The sequence below is a fragment of the Lissotriton helveticus genome, chromosome 2_1 (assembly GCF_964261635.1).
Source record: "Lissotriton helveticus chromosome 2_1, aLisHel1.1, whole genome shotgun sequence".
Classification (NCBI taxonomy): Eukaryota; Metazoa; Chordata; class Amphibia; order Caudata; family Salamandridae; genus Lissotriton; species Lissotriton helveticus.
In genome coordinates, this window is record NC_136059.1 from 595,798,732 (window position 1) to 595,821,671 (window position 22,940).

Below are 22,940 nucleotides of genomic sequence, written 5' to 3' on the forward strand. Positions count from 1 at the left end.
AAAGGTTGGAGACCCCTAATGTACACACTCAATCAGCAAATGAACTCACACACTCAAGAACTGAACTGTAGGCCAATTGTTTTTTGTATAAAAAAAATATACTGTTTATTTTTAGAACCAAGCAAGCCTGGCACAGGTAAGCATAACATACTTTTCAGTAATACGTTGCTGAATATAGAACAGTTTGAAAATGCAATAGAACTTGTACTTTGTTTGATTTATAGGGGATGCAGCAGGTTGCAACACTTAGCAAATACAATACATTGGAATGAATAGGCTTTTTCAGTAAATTACAGGTAAGTTACTTTTTATGTTCATTTTCTAACTCAGTGCTGGATACCTAGATTTAGCACTGGGACATTTCCTGTAAACAGATAAGTAATTACGTTTTGGTTATTCGCATGATTTTTAAAGGAATATCTTTAGATTTCAAAACTCCACACTTAGTCGTTTTTTGGAAGAAAAACAGTGCATTGAAATGAATAGGTTTTTTCATTAAATTACAGGTTACTTTGTCCGTTACTTCTCTTACTCAGTGCTGGATACCTGGATTCAGCACTGGGACATTTCCTGTAAACAGTTAAGTGAATACATTTTGGTTATTTGTGCGATTTTTAAAGAATATTTTCAGATTTCAAAACTCCACACTTCGAAACTTTTTGGAAGAAAATTGTCAATGTTATCCTATGGAGGAAAAACAGGTTATCAGTTCACAGGTATGTAATCGACTGTGGGAGCAAAGGTTCTGGGGTTAGACTCGGGGGTCCCCCAGGGTCAGTGATGAACTGTTGTTGCACCCTCAGCGGCACTAGGGCGGCCGGGCGCAGAGTGTTGAGGCCCATTGTTATCCAATAGGGAATAGGGGGCCCTCGTTGGTGGCTGCTGGCAATCAGGCCACTGGGTCCTAGGGTTAAGGTCAGGGCATATGGGGAAACAAAGTAGCACAAAAGGTGCACCCTCAGCAGCACAGGGGCGGGGGGTGAAGAGTGCTGTTTCGACGTCGGTCGCCCTGGTGTTTTCTATGAAGAACCTCCGGGCCTTCTGGATTTAGGCTGCAGAAGTCGGCTTGAGGCAGGTCAGGGGGTCGCCGGATCTCAGGTCAGGATCGCCTGATGTTAGCTGGCTGCACGGCTGTTCGGTCCTTCTTCTTTTCTTCTTGTTGTCCGGCTGGATCTGAGGAAGCAAGGTTCAGGGTGCCCCCTAAAAACTAGATCTAGGGGCTTTACAGGTATGTAAAGGGCAGGGACCAATGGGTCCCTTCATGGTGTGGGTACACCCCCTATCGTGCCACCCTCCAGTGGGAGGGGGCAAGAGCCTGTCCCTGGTTGGCTAGGTCCCCCATCCTCAAGCTGGCGGGGACTAAGAGTTGTGCTTCACTTTGCCTCCCCCACCTGAGGGGTGGAGTTGGCAGAGGTGGGCACACATCTTTCCCTCACTTGTTTATCCCGCAGGCTCTCCCGTCCAAAGCGGGGGGAAGAACCAGTAGAGACCAGTTGCTGAAAGCAGCAATTGGTCTGGGGAGGTTCACAACGGCGGCATGCCTTTGAAGCTTGCCCTCCTGAACCCTGCCCATCCTGGGGGAGGAGGCTTGGCACCTCGTCCCAGGATGTGCATTATTTCAGGCCCCTGAGAGCAGCAGGTTTTCGACCCAGGGGTCCAGAAACATGTCTGTTGGTGGCAGCCTAAGCAGCCACTCAGTCCGGTCACTAGGAGTTGGTCGAGTTTCAGGGGGCATCTCTAAGATGCCCTCTGTTGTGCATTTTACATTAAATCCCACACTGGCATCAGTGTGGTTTTAATGTGCTGAGAAGTTTGATACCAAACTTCCCAGTTTTCTGTGTAGCCATTATGGTGTTGTGGAGTTCGTAATGACAAACTCCCAGCACCATATACTCTTAATGGCGCACTGCATTTACAGTGCCCAGAAATGGACTTGGGCACTGTAGGGATACAGGGCTCATGCACCTGTACCCTCACCACTGGCATAGGGCACCCAGCTAGAGGGGTGACTGATGTATGCCAGGGCAGTGGTTTGTGAGCATGGCACACAGGGATGTGTGCCATGTCGACTCTTCACTTTGTTCTGCACCAAGACACGCAGCCTGCAAAGGCAGCGTGTGAGTGTCAGGGTACAGGGCCTCTAAGGGTGGCACAATAAGTGCTGCAACCCTTAGAGGCCTTCTCTGGTCACAGTGCCCTGGGTACCTGCGGTACCATTTAGCAGGGACTGACATGTGGCCAGAGATGCCAATTGGGTTTAGGCTCCAATGTAATTTTAGGGAAGGAATATAGGCCCTGGGTACCAGATTAGCAGGAGCCCAGGGCACACTCAGTCAAAGAATATCAGCAATTCAGCAAAAAGTGAGGGCATGCCATGCAAGAAAGAGGGCACTTTCTCACAGCTATGCTTTGCTTTATAGGTAATTTGCCAAGCATTGGCAAAGCCAACAGGTCTTGCCATTTTCAAAAAAATAACTGTATGCACATTTTCATTCCCTTCAAAGCTTCAAATAAGCACATTGCAGTCTCAGGACCTTAAGCCATTATCAGCGGTCCAACAGGTATGAACTTACCCTTTTTCATTAAATCATCAACAAGGGCACATGCACGATATACGAATTGAAGAGGGAGCAGTACGTTAAGTGTGGTAAATTAGGTTAAGTATTGTAGGTTAGGTATGTTAGGCTAGATCTGGTAGGCTGGTAATTATGGTAGGGTAGGATATGTTAGGTTACGTGTAGTAGGTATATTAGGGTACTTAAGTTAATATAGCCATTTATGGTACCTTAAGCATGATAGGGTAGAAGTACCTACCTAGTATACCACTAGGTAGGTATGGTATAATCGTTTAAGATTGGTTGATAGAAATGGTAGGAATGAAAGGCATGGTAGAATAGTTATAGATATACACGTAGATAAGGTACGTTTAATAGGTTACGTATGGTGAGTCAGTTGATTTGGTAGGTACGGGAGGTAAGGTTAGAGGTTCCGCAGGCAGGTTACATATGATGGTAAATATGATACAAAAGGTATGTTAAGTTAGATATAGTACAAAGGTCAGGTATGATGGGTTAGGTATGGTTGATAGGCAGATTTGCTATGGTCTGTATGTATGTAGGGGAGGTTGATATGAAGTTAATTATGACAGGCATGGCAGGTTAGGCATCTCAAGACATAACATGGTTGTCTTACGTCTAAAAGCTTGAGTTATTTAAGTGTTTTCTTGAAATCTTGCTTACAAAATATTGCATTCTTAATGAGAAGCACAGACAAGTTAAGTTATTAATGTGTCTTATTAAATCTCATGCTGTATGCTTGTTGTCAACAATTCCAAATATGAAATATAAAAAACAGCCCTGTAGTCGAAGAACAATAATGGTGTTTTGATACAACTGCATGCTGGTGTTTTTCTTTACTACTACTACTACTAATAATAGTAATGAATTAAAAAGGTATTTGCTGAACAGACTGCATTAGGGAGGTAAGCTAGACCGTTTAAGTAGCGTTATGGAATCGAAACAGAAAATGATGTTTGCTTTGAACATGGTGAACATAAGGTCTACACAACAAAATATTGACAAAGGACCAGTATTTTTGCTGAATCTATAAAAGCCTGCCCACACAGCTTTACTTTGTAAACAAAAATAGCTGTAAAGCCAACAACATGTGATCATAACTGCAAAGTAAAACAAATAACCACTGAATGGCAATTAGTGAATAGTACTGTGATTTTATACTAGGCATCAAAGCACCAAGCAATAAAGTCATAAATTAGCAAGTAAAATAATGTGTGGGATCAAATGCTGTCTGTAGTGAGCGTAAAAAGGAAGGGAGAAGTGAGTGAAGAGAGAAAGTGAAATGAGGAGAACAGAGGAAAGGAAGTGAGAGGAACAAGAAGAGAACAAAGGAGAGAAAAGAACAGAGGGACGAGAAGTGAAGAAGGAGAGAGACAAAAGAGAGGTGATGAATGGAAAGTGATACCGAACAGAGGAGCAGCAGAGGGGAGAGAGAGAAAGGAAGGAGAGGAGACATATGGGAGTGTGTTCAGGTATTTTGTGGGCTATTGAAAAGATGTGGATTAGCAGTTAAATTGCAGATTTGGGACATCTAGGTTGCAATCCTAGTTATGGCACTGGAACAAATATTCTATAACACTGTCTAAACAAAGAAATACATGTAATGCAATGCAAAAAATAAAGCTTACTCAAGCACATTATACGTAAAGTACTGCCATTGTATCATCAATCATTTTCACCACTGACGTAAGCAACCATTCCTCCGCCTACGGTCATACTATTTCCACTAAACAGAATTTCTGACAGAAATGATCTGTTAAAAACGATTTTATTAATAACCCAAAGGTCTTGCTAAATCTTAAACAAGTCATACTTTTACTGAGGGACAAGCGCCCTCAACAAGCAGTAGTTTACTTATGCTTATTTGGCGGGCAGCTCTTTAGGTAGCACGCTCATACATGGCTAGAAAGAGATCTGTGCACTAGGAATGGTGATTACTTTGGGATACAAGTATTTTGAGGGTTTGCTCTTTGCTCCTCAAGAGCCCTGTGGTTCTTGCCTTCCTTGGGGAAACGAATGTCAGACCAGTCTACAAGCTTTATATGTCCTGTAGCTCAGTTAGTCCCTCAAAGAACTAGATGTTTCATATAAGTACGGACCTCAAAGGTAAGTCCTTCTAAATGCATCTTAAGTGGGTATTCAGCTTCAAAGTATAATTCTGATGATTTCGTGGTGGGCAATAATTTCAAGCGCTCTGGCGTCTATTAAAGGGATTCTCTGGTCAGATCTGCAAATTTAAAAGACTCATTTTCCACCACATAAGAAACTCAAAATTCAGCAGCCCTATAATAATCAGAAAGGTACAGGTTTTCATGAAACCAATTTGCTCCCAAAAACACACCATGGCCTTAAATTATTTTCTGTACAAATATCTTTTTATTGACCTTCAATTGTTCCTCACTGCTGAACACAAAGGCAGGAAAATAATTGGGAAGATGGGCGCAAGATATATAAGACAAGATACCACTTAGTAGCTATCTGGATTATGGACTGCATAGTAATCTACACCAGAATCAAAATGTTTAAAAACATGTTTTTCAGTGTCAGGGATCCACTAATGTAGGTATTGTCTATTCCATGTGTTACTTATGAGCAATTACATCATCATCATCCATACAGGGAAGGAACTGTGACTAACATATTTCCAATTTAAACCAGTGTCTTCATATAATTTGAACACATTATTTTTACATACATTAGTGCAATACCTTTTCCGCTGTTACTGAAGGTGAAGAATTTCCCGCTTCTTTCTTCAACTCAGCGGCTTCATTTTTTCTAGATTGCTCAATCAAATGTGGGTTTGGCTTTTGCACTCCTCGGATTGATTTACGACTCTCAGCCTGGCCACTGGACCTAATACAAACAAAATTAACATTAAAACATATACACATGCAATTTTGATAGTCTGCTGGAGATAAAATGGAATTTAAACACTATCATTTTCACAACTGTTTGTACTCTGAACAAATATTCTATTAAGATCTCACATTTGGCATTTTTTTTATTTTTTTGAATGTTTATCTATATTGTACTAAATCTTCGTTCACATCGATGCCTTTATATAGTATTGATTTGTTTTTTAACAAAGTTTATTGAGGTTTGCAGCCAGGCCTGTACACACATATTCTACGAAAAGGTTCATATTAAGTTACATCACATACCATGGGATGAGCAATGACGCCATCGTGGATGACACAATTATATTAACTAATCCGTACATGATATTACCCTCCTCCACCCACCACCCAAGTATCCCACAATGTGCTAAAGTCGTTGGCACTCATTCCGGTACTGTCACTTATCTTATATCAATTCTAACCCCTCATAACTACCCCTCACCCAACCCTCTCCCCAGGCATGTCACATACAATCAACATTAGAAGCTGCAGTTTGGGTCGGCTGCGTTTTAGTTTCACAAATGCACTAAGAAAAATACTTTAATAGCTATTCTGCAATGGAGGTGGGCCGCCCTGCATGCTGTACATAGGACCTCCATGACATACAGGGCAAGGGAGTAAGCGACCTAGTCTGCTACTTCAGGAATGGCAATCATGGGAATGTCGTCACTATCACTGTCCAGGATATTTAGGAGCACCACTAATGTTTCCAATGCCTTTGCCCCTTCTAGCGCCCTCTCACTTCCCGCTCTTTTAGCTAATTGCAGCCTAACTGTTCCATTACACTCCACCCATTTAATGAATTCCTTCTTCCATCTGGTTATGGAAGGGCCCTTCTGCGCTTTCCAATGCATAGTGATTTCCAGTTTATCCAATAGAAGACCCATGTCTAGGATTTGCTGGTAATCTTATTTTTGGCCGTGTGGGAGAACCAATGCAGTAGACAGGGCTCTATAGCCGGTTCCAATTCCCAGTCAGTAGGGCCACCACGTCAGTCCATTAGGTTTCTAATTGCGAGCATTCCAAAACATATGGCAGAAGTCTGCTCCCTCCCTATTACAGCGCGGACATGCTGCTGTGCGGGTGTCAAAGTATTTATTAATTTTCGCTGGGGTGAGGTAGGCTCTGTAAATGTAATATGTAAAAGTGCACTAATTGAAATCGGGCATTCCTAGAGCTCTTCCACGCCCTCTCCAGCCCAGGTCTTTTCTGGGATCTCCACCTCAACATCTTCCTCCCATTTGAATCGCAACTCATTTAGGGGCACCAACATTTCATGCGTAATACGTCTATATAGGCATGTGACCCCTTTAAAGGTTCCTGCCGCCGTCACTATGTATAGACACCCCATTGAGGTCTGCGGTTCAATGAGTCCCCCCTTCAATGTTTAAGGATAGCCGCAGTGAGTGCAGAGTATAGTAAAAAGTCCCCCAGAGAAAGTAATAGCAGTCTGGCAGGTCATTAAAGGGGAGCATTGTGCCGTCTTCATATAAATCCCCTATAGTGGTCAGACCCTTCTCTCTCCAACTCGTCAGTCCCCTCCAGGTACCCCCATGCGTTAATGCCGCACACATGGGCTGAGAGATGTAAGGTGCATATGGAATTTTAATCCGTACTCATTTCAGACTCCTCTTCCAACACTGCCTCGCTATTTTGAAGTCCCCTAAGAGATCATGGGTTCGAACAGGCAACTTCAGGACAATTTGGGAGAAAGCGCAGCACCGGAGCGCTATTCCTCACCTCTTCTGCAATCACCTGCGTGAGCCATTGTAATTGAGCTGCCAGGTAATAGGCCTCGAAATCGGGTACTGCCAGACCCCCTTCTGACCGCGCTCTCATTAGAACTCTCAGCGCCACCCTCCTTCTACCGGTACCCAGTAGGAATCCCGTGACCATGGTCTTAAGTTGAATAAAAAATCGTGCCGGTATCCAGACCAGTAAGGTCCTAAAATAGTACAACTGTCTTGGGAGGGTCACCATTTTAAGTAAGGCTACTCGCCCAGCTACTGACCAAGGGAGCGCCCCACAAAAGTCAAAGCTGCCCTTCATTCCTCTTATTGCTCTACCTATATTGCCCTCCAACAGATCTCCCCGTCTATGATATATTTGCTTCCTTAAATATGTCAGACATCTATACTCCCATTTCACCCCAGCAGTGTCATTCGGGCCGTCTTTATCACCAATGTTCGGGAATAGGCAGGATTTTGTCCAATTTACCCTGAGCCCCGCCACCCTGCTAAGGTCACGGAGCAAATCCTTCGCTCCACGGAGCACTTCTCTCAAATTCGCCAGGAACATTAGCAAGTCGTCTGCATATAGGGCAATGTGGTGAACCTGTCCATGTACATGAAGGCCTTGATAATGTTGTCCTGTCCTAGCCTTAGTCGCTCGCGGCTCCACAGCCAAAGCAAATAAGAGGGGGGACAGTGTACACCCCTGTCTCGTTCCTCGACTTATTCCACAAGCGTCAGATATCAGCCCACCCATTTTAACCCTTGCCGTGGAGTTTTTGTATAATAGGGCCGATCATTCTATGAATTTATCCCCAAGTCCGAATTTATGCTTCACTTGGAACAAGTAAGGCCATTCAAGACTATCTAATGCTTTTTCAATGTCCACTGCAAAGATAGTGACCATGTCCTTCGAATAGGAATCAGCCTACAAGATCCGAAATAAACGTCCAACATCGATAGCCGTATTCCTGGACGGGATGAAACCGGATTGGTCTCTATGTACTAGCCTCGTCATATAGGGAAGGAGGCAGGTGGCTAAGATACGGCTCAGGATTTTATAATCTGTATTAAGCATAGAAAGTGGACGGGATGCGGATCTGTCCCAAGTGGTTTCCCAGGCTTCAGCAGTGGAATAATAACAGCCTCCCGAGTCGTTGCAGGGAGCTGTCCTAACTGTTTCGCGTCATTGTATACCGTTACTAATTTAGGGGCCAACTGTTCAGTGTACGTCAGATAAAATGCAAATCGGTAGCCCCTCTGTCCCTGGATCTTGTTCCTAGCCATATGTTTAATAGCTCCTCTCACTTCTCCAAGTTTGATATCCTGACCCAAAGCGTTCACCTGTTCTCTATCCAGAAGCGGCAATCAGACTGCGTGTACGAATCTATTCAGGTCGTCTTCTATCAGGGTCGTTTTACTTTTGTACAAGTCTGCATAATACACAAGGAATAACCCATTAATACCCTGTTGAATAGAACAAGCCACACCATGCTGGTCTCTGAGCTCTAAAATCATTGTACCCCTTCGAGGCGGGTTAGCGAGCCACGCCAAAAGAGCCCCAAGACTTGTCTCTTTCTGCATGAGCACGTGTGATGTACTTTTTGTAGTCAAAGCAGCGTAGTCGCTCTATTTGCGCCACTACAGCCTCCTCTGCTTCCATAAGCTCCTCTTGTTTATCAGGCCTCTCAGGGTGTTCCCGCTCTACCTCCTTCAGGCGCTGGTCTGCCTCCTGCACATCCCTTAAGAGCACTTTACGCACTCCTACCACCTCTGAGATGCAGCAACCCCTAATGACTGTTTCAAAAGCATCCCATTCCACTGTGGAAGACGTCACTGTGCCAGCGTTTTCGTGGAAATATTGAGCTATGCCGGTGCCTACTGTTTCACGAAAGACTTGATCTTCTAAGACTGCAGGACGTAGGTGCCATGTAGGTATCATAGGCCTTATGTGACACCACTGCATTCGCAGCAGGATAGGCTTATGATCTGATAGTGTTCTAGTGAAGGTATTCACTACTCTGCACTCTGGCATGCACATCCGGTGAACATAAAATCGCATCCAGACGAACATGGAGATCATGCAGAGCGGAGAAAAAAGAATAGTCCCAGACCCCAGGATGTTGAGCCCTGCAAGAGTCCACCAACCTCCAGCGCTCCTGCCAGTTGCTCCTCGCTTCCGCAATTTTATGAATGGGTGCGTTAGGGAGAGGAGGGTTAGAACGATCCAGGACAATATCAGAAATGCAATTAAACATAACCGAACCGATCCTGTGAGATTGGGCGCCAGTGTCCCAGAAGGCTGTGACAAGAAGGCAGGTTGCTCTGTATTAGGAGCGTATATGTTTCCCAAGACTATGTCTTTGCTATCCAGTTTCCCAGTGACCTCCACATATATGCCTTCTGGGTCTGTAATTTGATTCATGCATTGAATAGGCACACCCGCCGATATCCAAATCAGTACTCCTCTGGCGAATGCTGAGTAATTAGTATAAAACGCTTGACCACGCCATCGGCGCTATAAGGCCGCTCCTTCCTGTGCCTGTATGCCTGTGCCTGTATGTGAGTCTCCTGAAGCAGCGACAATCTGAACCCCATGCGAACAAAGTATGCATGTATTTTATGGTGCCGCAACGTTAAATGCATTCCCCGCACATTCCATGAAATACATTTTAAGTCACTTGAGGTACCCATCTCGGTAATCCAAACAGTCTTCCAGTTAGATCATCTCTAGCGACATGCCTGTTCCCAATAAGCCCTATAAGTAAACTAAACCCACAACTCCCCCTCCCCAGGACAGTTATTGTGAAACTAGTACTCATCCAAACTATAATAAGATACACAAAATCCTCTGGCAGTAACAGAGGCACAAGGGAGCGCAGTTGTCTCATGGTGTTTTCACTAACAATAGCGCATTTGCTCCAAATGAAAAAAGTTAGCCCGGGGCCTATAACAGTCACTGAAAGACCAGCGCCTCTCTAAGCATCATAGTCACCCTAGCTTACCACGCAAGTTCAAATAATATCATCCGCATTATTAGGAGTCCCCACTGGCATCTTCACACTATCGCTATGGGAGGTGTCCGTTTCATTGTCTGCTGACTCTCTGGGAGAACCGGCCTCTTCTTCCAAGGTAGGGCTCCAACCCTGCACCAGTGTCGCCACTGCCTGCAAAGCCTCGGCCCTCTCCTTCTCCGTCTGAGATGAGGATGGTTTCTTCATGGTCCTCCTGCGAGGTCGTCGCCTTGAACTTTTCCCAGGGTGAGTGGCCTGCCGCCCGGTAGTCTAAAGTCCCTTTTCCCGCGGCGTCTCACCCTTTTAGGCCTCCAACCAGTCCCAGGCATCCCCGGGAGAGTCAAAGTAGTGAGTGTTCCCCTTCAAATTACACGCAGATGAGCCGGAAACAGCAGAGAGTATTCTCTCAATGCTTTCTTGACCTCTAAGTAGGAGGCCCACTTCCTCTGTACCTCCAACGTGTAATCCGGGAAAAGGATGATCCTGCTGTTGTCCACATTGAAGGGTCCTTCAGCTCTCGCTCTTTGCAAGAGCAAGTCTCCATCATGGAAGTGAAGCAAGGAGCCACCACCGGTCTCGTAGGCCTCCCTGGGGCCAACAGTTTGGCAGGCACCCTATGAGCTCTCTCCAGTGTATAGAAGGCGGACAAACCTTTGGGTGCTACCACAGTCCTGAACCAGTTTTCCAAGCAAGACCCCATATCAACCCCTTCTGTGCTGTTGTGTGTTGATTTAGATTCCGTATATAGATTTCCCGATTTATGTCCTTATATAGGTGCAATTCACATTGCCCTTATTTAGGCTTAGCAATCCAGCCCTTATTTAGGTAAACCACCATGCTAACCAAATACAGGCATGGCCACCTACATCCGTTCATCTACGTCACAACGAGTTCTTGGAAAACCAGACTCTTAAGCCTTTAGGACTTCCCCTTGGTTGGATACTGATTTCTCAAAGAACTCATTTATTATGCATGAACATCTATTCCTTAGGGGTTCATTCATGACGTTCCTATGCTCGACTTTTACATCAATACTGGCATTCCTAAACACCTTCAAGGTATAAATATACCTTCACTTGCCATGGCGAATCACGGTCCACGGTTCGGCTGCCTACTTGCACGATGTGGCTCGCCACGGCAAGTTCGGAAGGAAGTCGAGTCCCAACTGACGCATTGACCAGACGCTGGCATCCTCCTCGCAGAGAATCCAGCTCCAGTGTTTCTGACTTCCTTGCGGGGTGTTAGAGATCGAGACCCGAAAAGAGATTTCAACCTCACTCAATCTGGTATGGAGCGGACTAGAACCTAGAGGGACTTTTGGCAAATCTTGGCAACTATAGCAAAACTAGACTATAGCTAAACAGCACCTACTTCTTCCCTCGTACTACACTTAGGTTAGGTACACTGGGGTAGGATTATTTTAGAAGCACCAGATGCGTATTTAAGCCTGTGTTATTCATGTATGTATTTTTATGAATATATGTCATAGCTACAAGCCATTGAAGTATTATTTCATCTTACTGCTAACGCTGTACGTATTATACTTCGCATTCTGTCTTACGATTGTAGCAGTTCCTATTTCTTGCATGAGAAATAGGACTGTTCAATAAACCCTTTTTATTGAAACGCCCGATTACATATTTCTGTGTAAACTCTGTAGAAACGTAGCATGCACGACTGACTGAGTGAAACGGTTATCTATTGTTTCCACGATTCTGAGATTGTTCAGAGTCTAAGGGAAACAAAGTTGTCATGTTTATGCGGTTGTCAGAAACTAATCCCTTCTTTTTCATTCGAGAAGTTTCTAGTGACCTCTGAGTTAGCTGGCACACACAAATAATTAAGTTTAATGTACTCGATAAAGACATACTGACCTCAGTCCTATGTCAAAACTATAGTGCATATTATTCCAATGCGCAGAGCCTATCAAGGATATAGAAACTACACTACACTGCCCTCCGGTAGGCCCATGACCCTGACATTGTTTCTTCAATTGCGCCTTTCCGCATCTTCAGCTCTGCGTTCCAATAAACACACCCTGTGCGTTAGGGCCCCATCACCTGCTCTAAATCCTTTTGCGCCGGCACTAAATCTGTCTGCAATGCTAGTTTCAGTCTCTTTAACCCTCTCCGATAGCTTCTTATGTTCTTCACGGAGCAGGCCGAGCTCAACCACGACAGTGCTGATGTCTTGATGAAGAGTAGCCTTTGTGTCCGCTATGGCCTCTAGTATTTTACTAAGTTGTTGTTGTACTGGGTCTTCCGAAGCAATTTGTGACTGTTCCTGAGCACTCTCTTCAGGGTCCTGGAGTGCTAAAACAGCACATTGCTAAAACAGCACATTGGTTGAATTGTTAATCTTCTTTACCATTCTCGTACTGCTGATTACTCAGTTTTGTTTCCTCTATTAATCATTGCAGCGCACATATTTTTCACAAGAATCTTACAGCTTTAATAAATGTTTGAATTGCCAGTTTGAGTATTTCTTGTGTCAACCTCTGGGCATGCATGCGTTGCTAAAAATACGGACTAGATCTGTTTACATGATTTTCTTGAGGAGTCAGAGTTGTCATGGTCTGAGGTTGTACATACCATCCGGTACCTTGTAAGGTTAGAGGTGCACATGGACTCCTCCTCAGCTAAGTAGGGAACATCTATTTCTGGCTGTAGGTTGTTCAAGCTTGAACCCATAAAAGGATCACCCCACAAAGCTACCTTCTTTGAATTCTACATATTCAAATGGCTAATCCAGGACAAAAACAAGTGGCTTTATTACTTAAATGCAGACATGCACTAACACAAATGTAATTACAACATGGGATCACTCTAACGAGTGGGGATGTTACCTTTGTGGTAGAGCCCCATGAAGCATACAGAACAGAGGTATTTTATTCATTGATCATATTCCCGTCAGCAAAAGCCAAAATAGGTTATTTTCACACATACACTGAAGCACAAGCACAAAACCACTATACACCATATGAGGATTCAGAAATCCCCTTGACATATCAGGAACACATGAATTGGTTCCTATGTGCCCTACAACATACATTGAAAAAAAATGTCAGACTAGGTCCCCTCAGTAATGAGGGAGCAACATGGCCAGTCTTAGCCAGTTATAGACCTGATCCAGATATAGGAAACCTTACAGCTCCAGAGCCTCGTATATTACACAAAGGTACAGTCACAAGATATAGACTAATACAATTCGTTATGCAAACCATAACAGCAGCCTGTACAAGCTGCTAAACCACAATTGGCGATGCCTATAATTAGACCAGTGAGTATTAATGCAATTATTGGAGCGGTTCCAATTAGGCGGGATGAGATTCCGTTGTGGACTGCAAAAAAAAAAAACGAATCAGCTTGAAGCAGTGTTCTACATAAAGGACGCAAAGAAAAACAGAATTCTCATAATACGCCAGCCATTAGGGATGGTTTCCCTGGTGGAGGACTGCGCCACTCAGGGCACAGTCTTTGCTGCAGTCTATACCATAACGCATGCTACAACATCATTAGCTGTTTTGCCAGAAGTGCTTAAACAGATTCAAATTAATACAGGGCTGCCCCTGCCCTTAACTTGGAAATTAAATTAATGGACAATTTGCTCTATCCTCATTGATATTAAGTAATATATAAAAAGGGGGCGTGGCTAGCGACCAGACAATATGGCCGCAGTGTAACTGAGCTCCGTGGCAGACGGGGCTTTCCTGCATCAATCCGTTCACTTATCCTGACTAAATCTCAGTGCTGCACCAAGATTCTTGTGCAGGGAAATCGCCGACATCGAACGCGCTGCTCCGGACCCCCGGAGCTAAAGAGATCGCCGAGATCTGTGGCCGAAGACATCGCGGCCTGGGCCCACGCTGCCGCCGGGACCTCAAGTGAATACACACCACGGACGGAGATAGACGGCGCTAGCGGTTGGAGGCACTGGGCGCGGAGCCGAGCTGCGCCCGAAGATCATACCCACGGCTGGAAGCACGGACAGCGGAGCGTAATCTCCGCAGTGAAAGGCCGACAGTGTTTGGTGAAAACCTAAGGGATCACGCTTGCCGGCAAAATTTGAACGGCCTGAGCACCAAAAAAGGCAGAAAATGGTGCGGTAAGGAATATCCCCAGTGTGGCGCTATTTGACCTGGACCCCCAGAGTCTGAGATCGCTGTGAGATACCGCCGAGGAATTTGTGGCCTATGACCACATTGAAGCCGGGGCCTCGAGTAGGGACTGACCCCGAACAAGGAAGGGCCGGGCGGTGCTGGGCACAGGGACTCAGAGTACTGCCTCCACATCCAGACGTGATCTGCTGCTGACCCTGCGGCGGGGGGAAACAGACACCGGGGTGCACATCATCAGCAGGGCAGAACACCAGGCACTAACCTGTGCAACGGGGGCATATCACGCCAGTGGGACCTACCCAGAACCTGTCAGGTGACAAGACTGGGGCACGAGGTGGAGGTGGAGATTACCTAGCGCCATGAAACCGCTGGGTAAAAGTGCGCTGAATAAATGTTTTTAAATTCAAATTCAAATTCAAATTAAATTCAAATTCAAATTGCCAGCACGGTCATAGGCGCACCCCATTTGAACACAGCAGCAGGAGTACCAGCTTTTTCAAGAGTACACATCAATTCCAATCTGGAGGCGGGAGCCTGAAAGAATAGACTGTGGGATCCACCGGGCCCAACGTCACAACACAGTGCCGGCGTAGGCAAGACAGCGTGTTGATACAGACAGCAGACGTAAAACCCTCGACCGTGATAAGCGTGGGGACACTGGGCGGTAAACCTACAAGAGGAGCAAATCGGCCGCAGAGATGAGTGGAAGAGGGCCCAAAGTACAGCAGACCCCCAGGCTAGATAAATATGCCTACACGAAGGACTCCACCGGGGCGCTAGCCAACGCCCGACCTCCAGACGCACCAGAGGTCACAGAGGAGGTGACCCTCCAGGATGTGATGGCCGCCCTACGGACAATGCAGTCATCGATGGGCACGATCTCCACGGATGTCGCCCTAATACGGGCAGACTTCGCTAAAATATCGGACCAGCTGGTGGAGGTCGAGAAGACAACTGCGGGGCTCTCGACAGACAAGGCAATGCTGCAACAACAAGTGCAGAGGCTTGAAGAGGACAGCAAAATGATGAAAGCCAAACTGGATGACCAAGAAGGCCGGTCTCGGCGAAATAATGTGCGCCTTGTAGGCGTGCCGGGAACTGCAGGTGGACCAGCCCTAGATCTTTTTGTAGAAGATCTGATCCAGAACCAACTAAAGCCGCGGGGCTCCCCAAATTCTTTTCAGTTGAGAGAGCACACCGTGTACCGGGAGGCAAACCGCGCCCGGGAGCACCGCCACGGCCGATATTGGCGCGAATTTTCAACTTTCGAGATCGCGACGCAATCCTGCAGGCCACACGCATCGCACCGCCAATAAAGGTAGATAACTCAGAAGTCACCTCTTATCCTGACTATACAGCGGCCGTCACACAACAAAGACGGAGTTACACGGAGGTTAAGAAAGAACTACGTGCCAGGAAACTGAAGTACTCTATGCTTTTTCCAGCGAAGCTCCGGGCCGAATCTGAAGGGAAAACATTGTTCTTTGAAACGCCAGGAGAGGCGCGGGATTGGCTAGAAGGATGGAGACCAGCCCGAGGGCCCAAAAACAGAGAGAATGCGCATAGCGCCCGCTTAGAAACACAAGGACAGAACCCAAAGAGGAGGTTTACCGCCGCAAGATTGGATCTAAAGACCCCTACAGGACAAACATGATACAGGACGCACCAGCTAATGAACTACTATAAGGCACTTGCAACTCTGAAGAGAACCCTTGGTTGAACACTTCTATACAAGATAGATGTCGCTCATGAATGGACTGGGGCTGGGACACTCGACTTACGAACCTTGATCAAGGGGTCGGGCCCCCACAGGTAGGATCTAACAGATGGGGGTCAGCACTGAATGGTCAGTTAGTGCAGGGAGGGCTTTGTTCTGATCATGGAAGACTCACCCCCACGAATGATGTGGTTTATTTGGGAATCTAAGCGCTCTGCTCATTTGGCGCGGTGGGCAGTTTCAGAACCGCAGTGCAGGGAGGCAGGGTGGGGGGTTCGGGTTAAGGGAGTCAGGGGACTTGATTGGGTATGTTATGTTTTTCTTGTTAACGTATCTCTCCTAAGAAAATGGTTGATAACTGTACAATGTGTTCATACACATGGCATGCACCTCTGCTCTGACACTACAAACAGCACCAACAGCACTGTGACCACATATCACACACACTATGCCACAACGTGAAGATTTGGACGCTAGCTCTCAGCCGCCACGATCACTAGGCCCTCCCCTGTCCGTAATATCGTGGAACGTGAATGGACTAGAGCACAAAATCAAAAGGGGGCTGGTTCTTCAATATCTAAAACGGAAAGGCCCTACGGTAGCACTACTCCAGGAGACTCATCTAGTGGGCACGGCCTGTAAAGCGTTGGACCGTTGGGGGTTTCAAAATGGTTGCCAACGCGGAATTCACATCTGGGTCCCGGGGGGTGGGTATCCTGGTACATAGGAGCTCGCCTTTGGTGGTAAAGAGGACTTGGACTGATGACCAGGGTCGATTCGTTGCATTGTCCTGTCAATGGGAGGGACGGATGTACAATATGGTCTCGGTATATGTCTCCCCGGCACTTCATCAGACGGTCTTTCAGGATCTTGTAAAGTTCCTACTGGACCTTCCTGATGGTGAACTGATCATAGGCGGAGATTTTAACGCCGTAATGGACGCTACCAAGGACCGACGCCGCTCAGAGACACTAAAAGGTCCAATCAGGCCCTGAGGGAATTCGTAGATGCAATGGGGCTGACTGATATTTGGAGAGTTAAACACCCTACAGCACACTAGTACACCTTTCACTCCGGAGTACACAACAGTCTTTCCCGAATAGACTATATACTGACTCTAGCAATAACCCCGGAGAGGGTGAGCGAAGTGGTACACTTACCAAGAGGCATTTCAGATCACTCGCCTATACAATTCCTATATAACGCATGGATTCCTGGGAGGAAAAGAATTGTTCCGGTCTACCCGGGATACCTGAAGGACCCTAAGATTGCCAAGGCCCTAGTGAAATCCACTGATCAGTACTTTTCAGAGAACGCACAGTCAGTTCATTCACCAGGCATTTTATGGGAGGCGTACAAGTCAGTGATAAGGAGTCAAGCCATCTCAGTCATCACCAGTCATAAACAAGACCACAGGAAGAACCTAGATACTCTAGAAGAAGCAGTGCGGAGGGAGCACATAACGCAAATCCTACTGATACCACAACGTAAACCCTGACACTAGCGACCCAAGAATTTAGGGCTTATGCATGGGAAACCGCGAAGGCCAGACACTCTGATACCCCACATAGGCTGTATGAACTGGGTGATAAGACTGGGAGAATGCTTGCATGGTTGGAAAGAAGGGAGAAGGCGAGTAGATGGATTGCCCAACTGACGTTAGAGGACGGCACCACGACAACTGATCCCCAACTCATAGTGGAGGAGCTGGCAACTTATTATGAAAAGGTTTACACACCGCGTGCTGAAGCCACAATAGAGGGAAACATACAGTTCCTCCGTGATATAAAAATCACGGCAGAAGAGTTAGGGGTGGCACTGGCAGCGCGTCACACGGGAAAGGCAATGGGACCTAATGGTTTACCGGTAGAGCTATACAAAAAAGTGACAGGTAAGATTACGCCCCATCTACTTAATATGTACAATGAATGCCTGGAGCAGGGGATATTGCCCAGGGACCAAATATTAGCCACAATTGTGGCAATACATAAACCAGGTAAACCCGCAACGTCTGCCTCTTCATACCGTCCAATATCCATAATAAACGCAGAAGCCAAGATACTGGCCAAAGCATTGGCACTCCGACTGCAGCCACACCTTACGATGTTAATTCTCCCAAACCAGTCGGGCTTTATGCCGGGACGCAACACCTCCCTTAATTTAAGACGACTGCATGGGGTACTGGCTCGGACACCAATGATCCAAGAAGATGCGGCCATCCTCTCATTAGACGCCACAATGGCGTTTGAGCTCGTGGAATGGCCGTTTTTGTTTGCAGTACTCCAAAAGTTGGGGTTCGGTCCAAAGTTCTGCGAGTGGATCAGATTATTATACACCGCACCCCTAGCACAAGTGGTAGCAAATGGACGTATTTGCGAGAGTTTGCATTGGGGAGGGGGACGAGGCAAGGCTGCCCGCTGTCCCCGCTCCTCTTGGCCTATAGCTGGAACCACTTGCAGCATGGATAAGGCAGGATTTGTCAATCCGTGGGATGAAATGGGAGGCGGACTGGAAAGACCGGATTTCGCTTTACGCGGATGACGTGTTAATATACTTAACATCCCTGGCAAGATCCCTGGTGTTCCTGCTGGAGATTTTCACTGCATATGGGACTGTGTGTTAGGATATACTATCAAATGGACAAAATCACTGCTCTATGTGGTGCATGGTCCTACTCCCAGGCTCCCCCGAGGTTGTGAGTTGCAGATCGCGACCAGAGTATTTAAATAGTTAGGAATATATGTTACCTCGCAGGGTACTATTTTTATGGAGGAAAACCTGATGAAGCCGCTGGCAAGGCTCCGGGCAGATGTCAAACACTGGAGATCCCTTCCGTTGACGTTACTGGGGAGGGCGACGCTTTTCAAAATGCTGGCCCTGCCTAGGTTCCTCTACGCCCTTCAGAATACCCCATTTCCAGTCCCCTCCTCTTACTTTAAAGCAATTGAAGCCGAAGTATCCACATTGCTGTGGGACGGAAATTCGCCCCGCATAGCGCAACACAAATTAGTACGTAGCTGGTACGATGGGGGAATCGCATTACCAAATGTTAAATTATACTATTGGGCCTCACAACTAATGGTGATAAACCAGTGGCTGCACGTCCCAGAGGAAAAAACCGGCATTCAGAATAAATAGATGCCTCCTACCCGCAGAACATCTGATGAAAGCCCTTTACACCATCAAGAGACGAAACACACTCACAGGACCGACGGCACACATGATTAAAATATGGGACACTGCATAAAGGGCGCTAGGTTGGGAAGGAGTACTGACGCTGGCCACCCCCCTCTGGGAGACTCGACGTTTGGGCACCCTGGCTAACACTAAGGGATTTAGGCAATGGGATCTCATCTGTATTACTAAAATAGGGGATCTCTGGGTGAAAGGCGAGATCCTTCCCTTTGCAACGCTGCGGGAAAAATATGGGATGGCGGAGACAGAACTCTATTGATATATCCAAATTAGACACGCACTCCAAGTAATATCTAAAAGGGGAAGCCACAGAGTTGGCAGTACGCCAGGTTGCTCCGGTAGACTACCTAAAATTATTGCAGAAACCTATACATCTTTCGGTCAGGATAATTTGGGAGCCAGACCTAACAAACCACAAATAAAGGATAACTTTAAAAAGGATAACCCAAAACAGGCACCAGAGTCCTCTAATCAAAAAACACTAGAATAAAATATAAAGAAAAGACTAAACCACTAGATCTCCTCAATAGCAATCTTTTGAAAAGCAGTATAACTTGCTTAACCGTAAAACAGTTAAACAGCCTGATGGGTATCAGGATAGGATAGAGGACAACAATCTGAGGACAGAGGACAACAATCAGAGCGCATACCAGAGGAATACGTGAAACCGAAGAAAGACTCACAACGCTCCTCGGATTTCATGATTGAAAAAAAGAAAAAATTCCACAGTAAAAGCCTCAATTTAACAGAAAGTGGCTGGATAAAGGTTAAACATGCCACGAATATTGAATGGGCAGTGGGCTTTGACTCAGCTGGGCAGCACAGCAGAAGTAACGATAATTTGCCAGAATCTTATGGTGTGTCTGGCGGCAGTAGCAATGAGTGACTACGTAGAGCTGGAAACATCGGGCCAGTGATAAGTGTCCCATGTCAATTATACGAGTTACAGCTCAAGATGCAGGAGGTTATACCACATACGATTAACATTCTCTTTTGGATGAACTGATCATTTGGCTAAGACATTTCCATGGCTGAAAAAGATTGGCCACCAGAGTTTGTGATATCAGCAGCTTTTTCTAACCTCATTTCAGAATCAGTAAAATACACACATGCCAAGGAGTGGGCCCTAGCACAAGCTCCCGAGTTATACCGCAACCATGTGGGTTGGGATGAAGACCCCCTTATCACATCATGCCCATCAGGTCCAGCTCACAAGCACAATATCCCATTAAACATGAAGCAAAACAACAGACCAGAGAAATACACACACAACTTGAATATATCGGTGTTATAGAAAGTTGCAACTCACAAAGGAACAATCCTTTGTTTCCAGTAATGAAACTAGTTTTTAGCGCTTAGTCTTAAACTATAGACAGTTGAACAGTGCTGCACACACATTTGAAGTCCAAAAAGCTTAAGGTGCAATAATGAGCAACATAGTGACTAAGAAATACCAAACTACATTAGACCTATCAAATGGATTTTTCTGCCAAAACATAGCACCTGAAGTCAGGTATTGGGCTTCATTTGCAGCCTTTGGCTCCCAAAACCAATTTTGTTAATTGCCACAAGGTTATAAGATTAGTCCCAGGCGCATCACAACTGAACTGTTACAAGACTTTGACGACAAAACATTGGCCTATGTTGATGACATGTACTTAACTGATGAAGTCTTAGCTCACAGGGGCTTCAAGTTCAATTTAAATAAATCAAAAATAGCCTCTCTCAGTGATCTGTTTCAGGATACGAGTTGTCAAGTGAAGGCAAAAGTCTAGCAACACATTTCTTAAAGAAGTGTACACTTCTACAACCTATAAACACAATGAAAAAACTCCAATCAATATTGGGTTTTCAAAATTTTGGCAGAGCATACATACCAGATTATGCACAACGGGTAAAACTGTTTTATTATGTCATTCGTCCACACTTCTCAATCTCACATTGGACACCACAACATGCAGAGATCTTGCTTTCAGTACCAGCTGACAAGCTAGCCTCAAAACACATACATACACGTATTTACACCACAAATTGGTGATCCAGGTAAACACCGGGACCTCAGGTTAAACATATGTCACTAGTAAACAATCAATTGGCAATGAGCCATAGAAAAAGACCAGAGGCGTGCAGCAAACAGTATCGGGAGGTAGTTGCACTGCAGTAATGATGGTGCTCAGGTGAGGACGGTTTGGTTGCCAATTCCACCCCAGAAGTCCCTTCAAAGAAGAGAGCAGAAATTCTATACAAATCATCTCCGAGCACACGTCACATTAAATGAGGGAGACACTGACCAACTGCATATAAATTGCACTTTTACACAATGCAGAAATGTGTCTTGTGCAGACAGAAAAAATAATGACGGCAGTACAGACTGCTGTAGTGAAAGAAAGATCAATAGCTCAGGCAAAACCAATAATTGTCGTGGCCCCGAATTCAGCCTCAGAGGCTGCCACAAAGGCCAGCGTCCCTAACACGAAAGCGTTACATCCAAGATGGATACAATGGGCCAATTTCCTAACAGCGACAGATGTAGATGATGTCTTTGACTCTACACTACAAACATAAGCATATCTTCATTGTGAACATGAATATCCTTTGCTCAGTGATATAATCCCTAACACCGGCGCTTGCATAGCGGATAAGGGTAAAGTGAGAAGTGGCGAATTCCATCTTCATAAAACATACATGCAGTCACACAAGTGATTTCTAGGTGACTGCATTGCACAGCTGGCTGAAGTGAAATCTCTAATTCAGGTACTTGAGAATAAAGATCCTGAATTCCCCACACTTAAAGTGTGTGATTCGTATTATTGTGTTCAGCCTTACAATGAGTACCTACACTATTGAAGCCAGAATGGATTCCGTGATATCTCCCTCAGGCTCCGCAGTAGTGCTATTTTGTTTTCAGGTGGTGACGGTCAACAGATGATTAGACCATGAAAACACCAGGATTCCTTCAGGATAGGGAAGATGGGTTACGGAGCTTGTTCAATCAGCGGTCATCTTTGAGCCAGGCAAGCTCTGACCCTCTCAGAAGGTAAGATTTGTGACACCTATTACTTCCAAACGGCGGATAAGAGGAGTGGAATGATCCACAATAGCGAATTCCGCGGACAGGTCTAGCAGAAATAAGGCCGCAGCTCCACTGTCGTCCAAAATGAACTTGAGTTCATCTGTGGCCTTGATCAGAGCAATCTCGGTACTGTTCTGATTTAAAGCCGAATTGGATGGGAGCCAGGCAATTGTTGTCGTTGATAAACTGATTTAGCTGAGTGTTCATCGCCTTTTCAGCAATTTTTGCAGGAAAAGGGGGTCGATAATTGGCTGGATCCTCCGGGTCCAGATTTGATTTTTTAAGCAAAGGCAAGATAGAGGCTTTTTTCCAACGGGAAGGGAATATGCCCTTTCCAAACATGTTAAAAATATCAGTAAGATTAGATGCAATGATATCAGGGACTAAATTGAGGGCTGCAGGTGGACAAGGGTCATTCGGGAGACCTGATTTAGTGGAAATGATAAGCTGTTTGACTTGTGTAGTGGTTATCGGATAGAACATGTCAAAGACATCCACTGCTAAGTCACTGGCAGGGGGATCTGCCCTAGTAACTTCATGATCAAACATGAGCTGGTTGCCTGAATGATCAATGGAGTCAAAGATTAAGTCAATTTTGCTTTGAAAGTGAACTGCGATCTT

The 22,940-nt window shown here is 45.6% G+C and overlaps 1 protein-coding gene across 3 annotated transcripts in view; it reads right to left on the reverse strand.

Moving 5' to 3' along the window:
- Nucleotides 1-22,940, reverse strand: part of BDP1 (BDP1 general transcription factor IIIB subunit) — a 1,449,812-nt gene that overhangs the window by 1,095,651 nt on the left and 331,221 nt on the right. For all 3 annotated transcript variants that reach the window (XM_078675286.1, XM_078675285.1, XM_078675287.1), the window contains one exon: nucleotides 5,285-5,429. In XM_078675286.1, coding sequence (XP_078531412.1) covers nucleotides 5,285-5,429 — 145 coding nt within the window. The remainder of the gene's footprint in view (nucleotides 1-5,284; nucleotides 5,430-22,940) is intronic.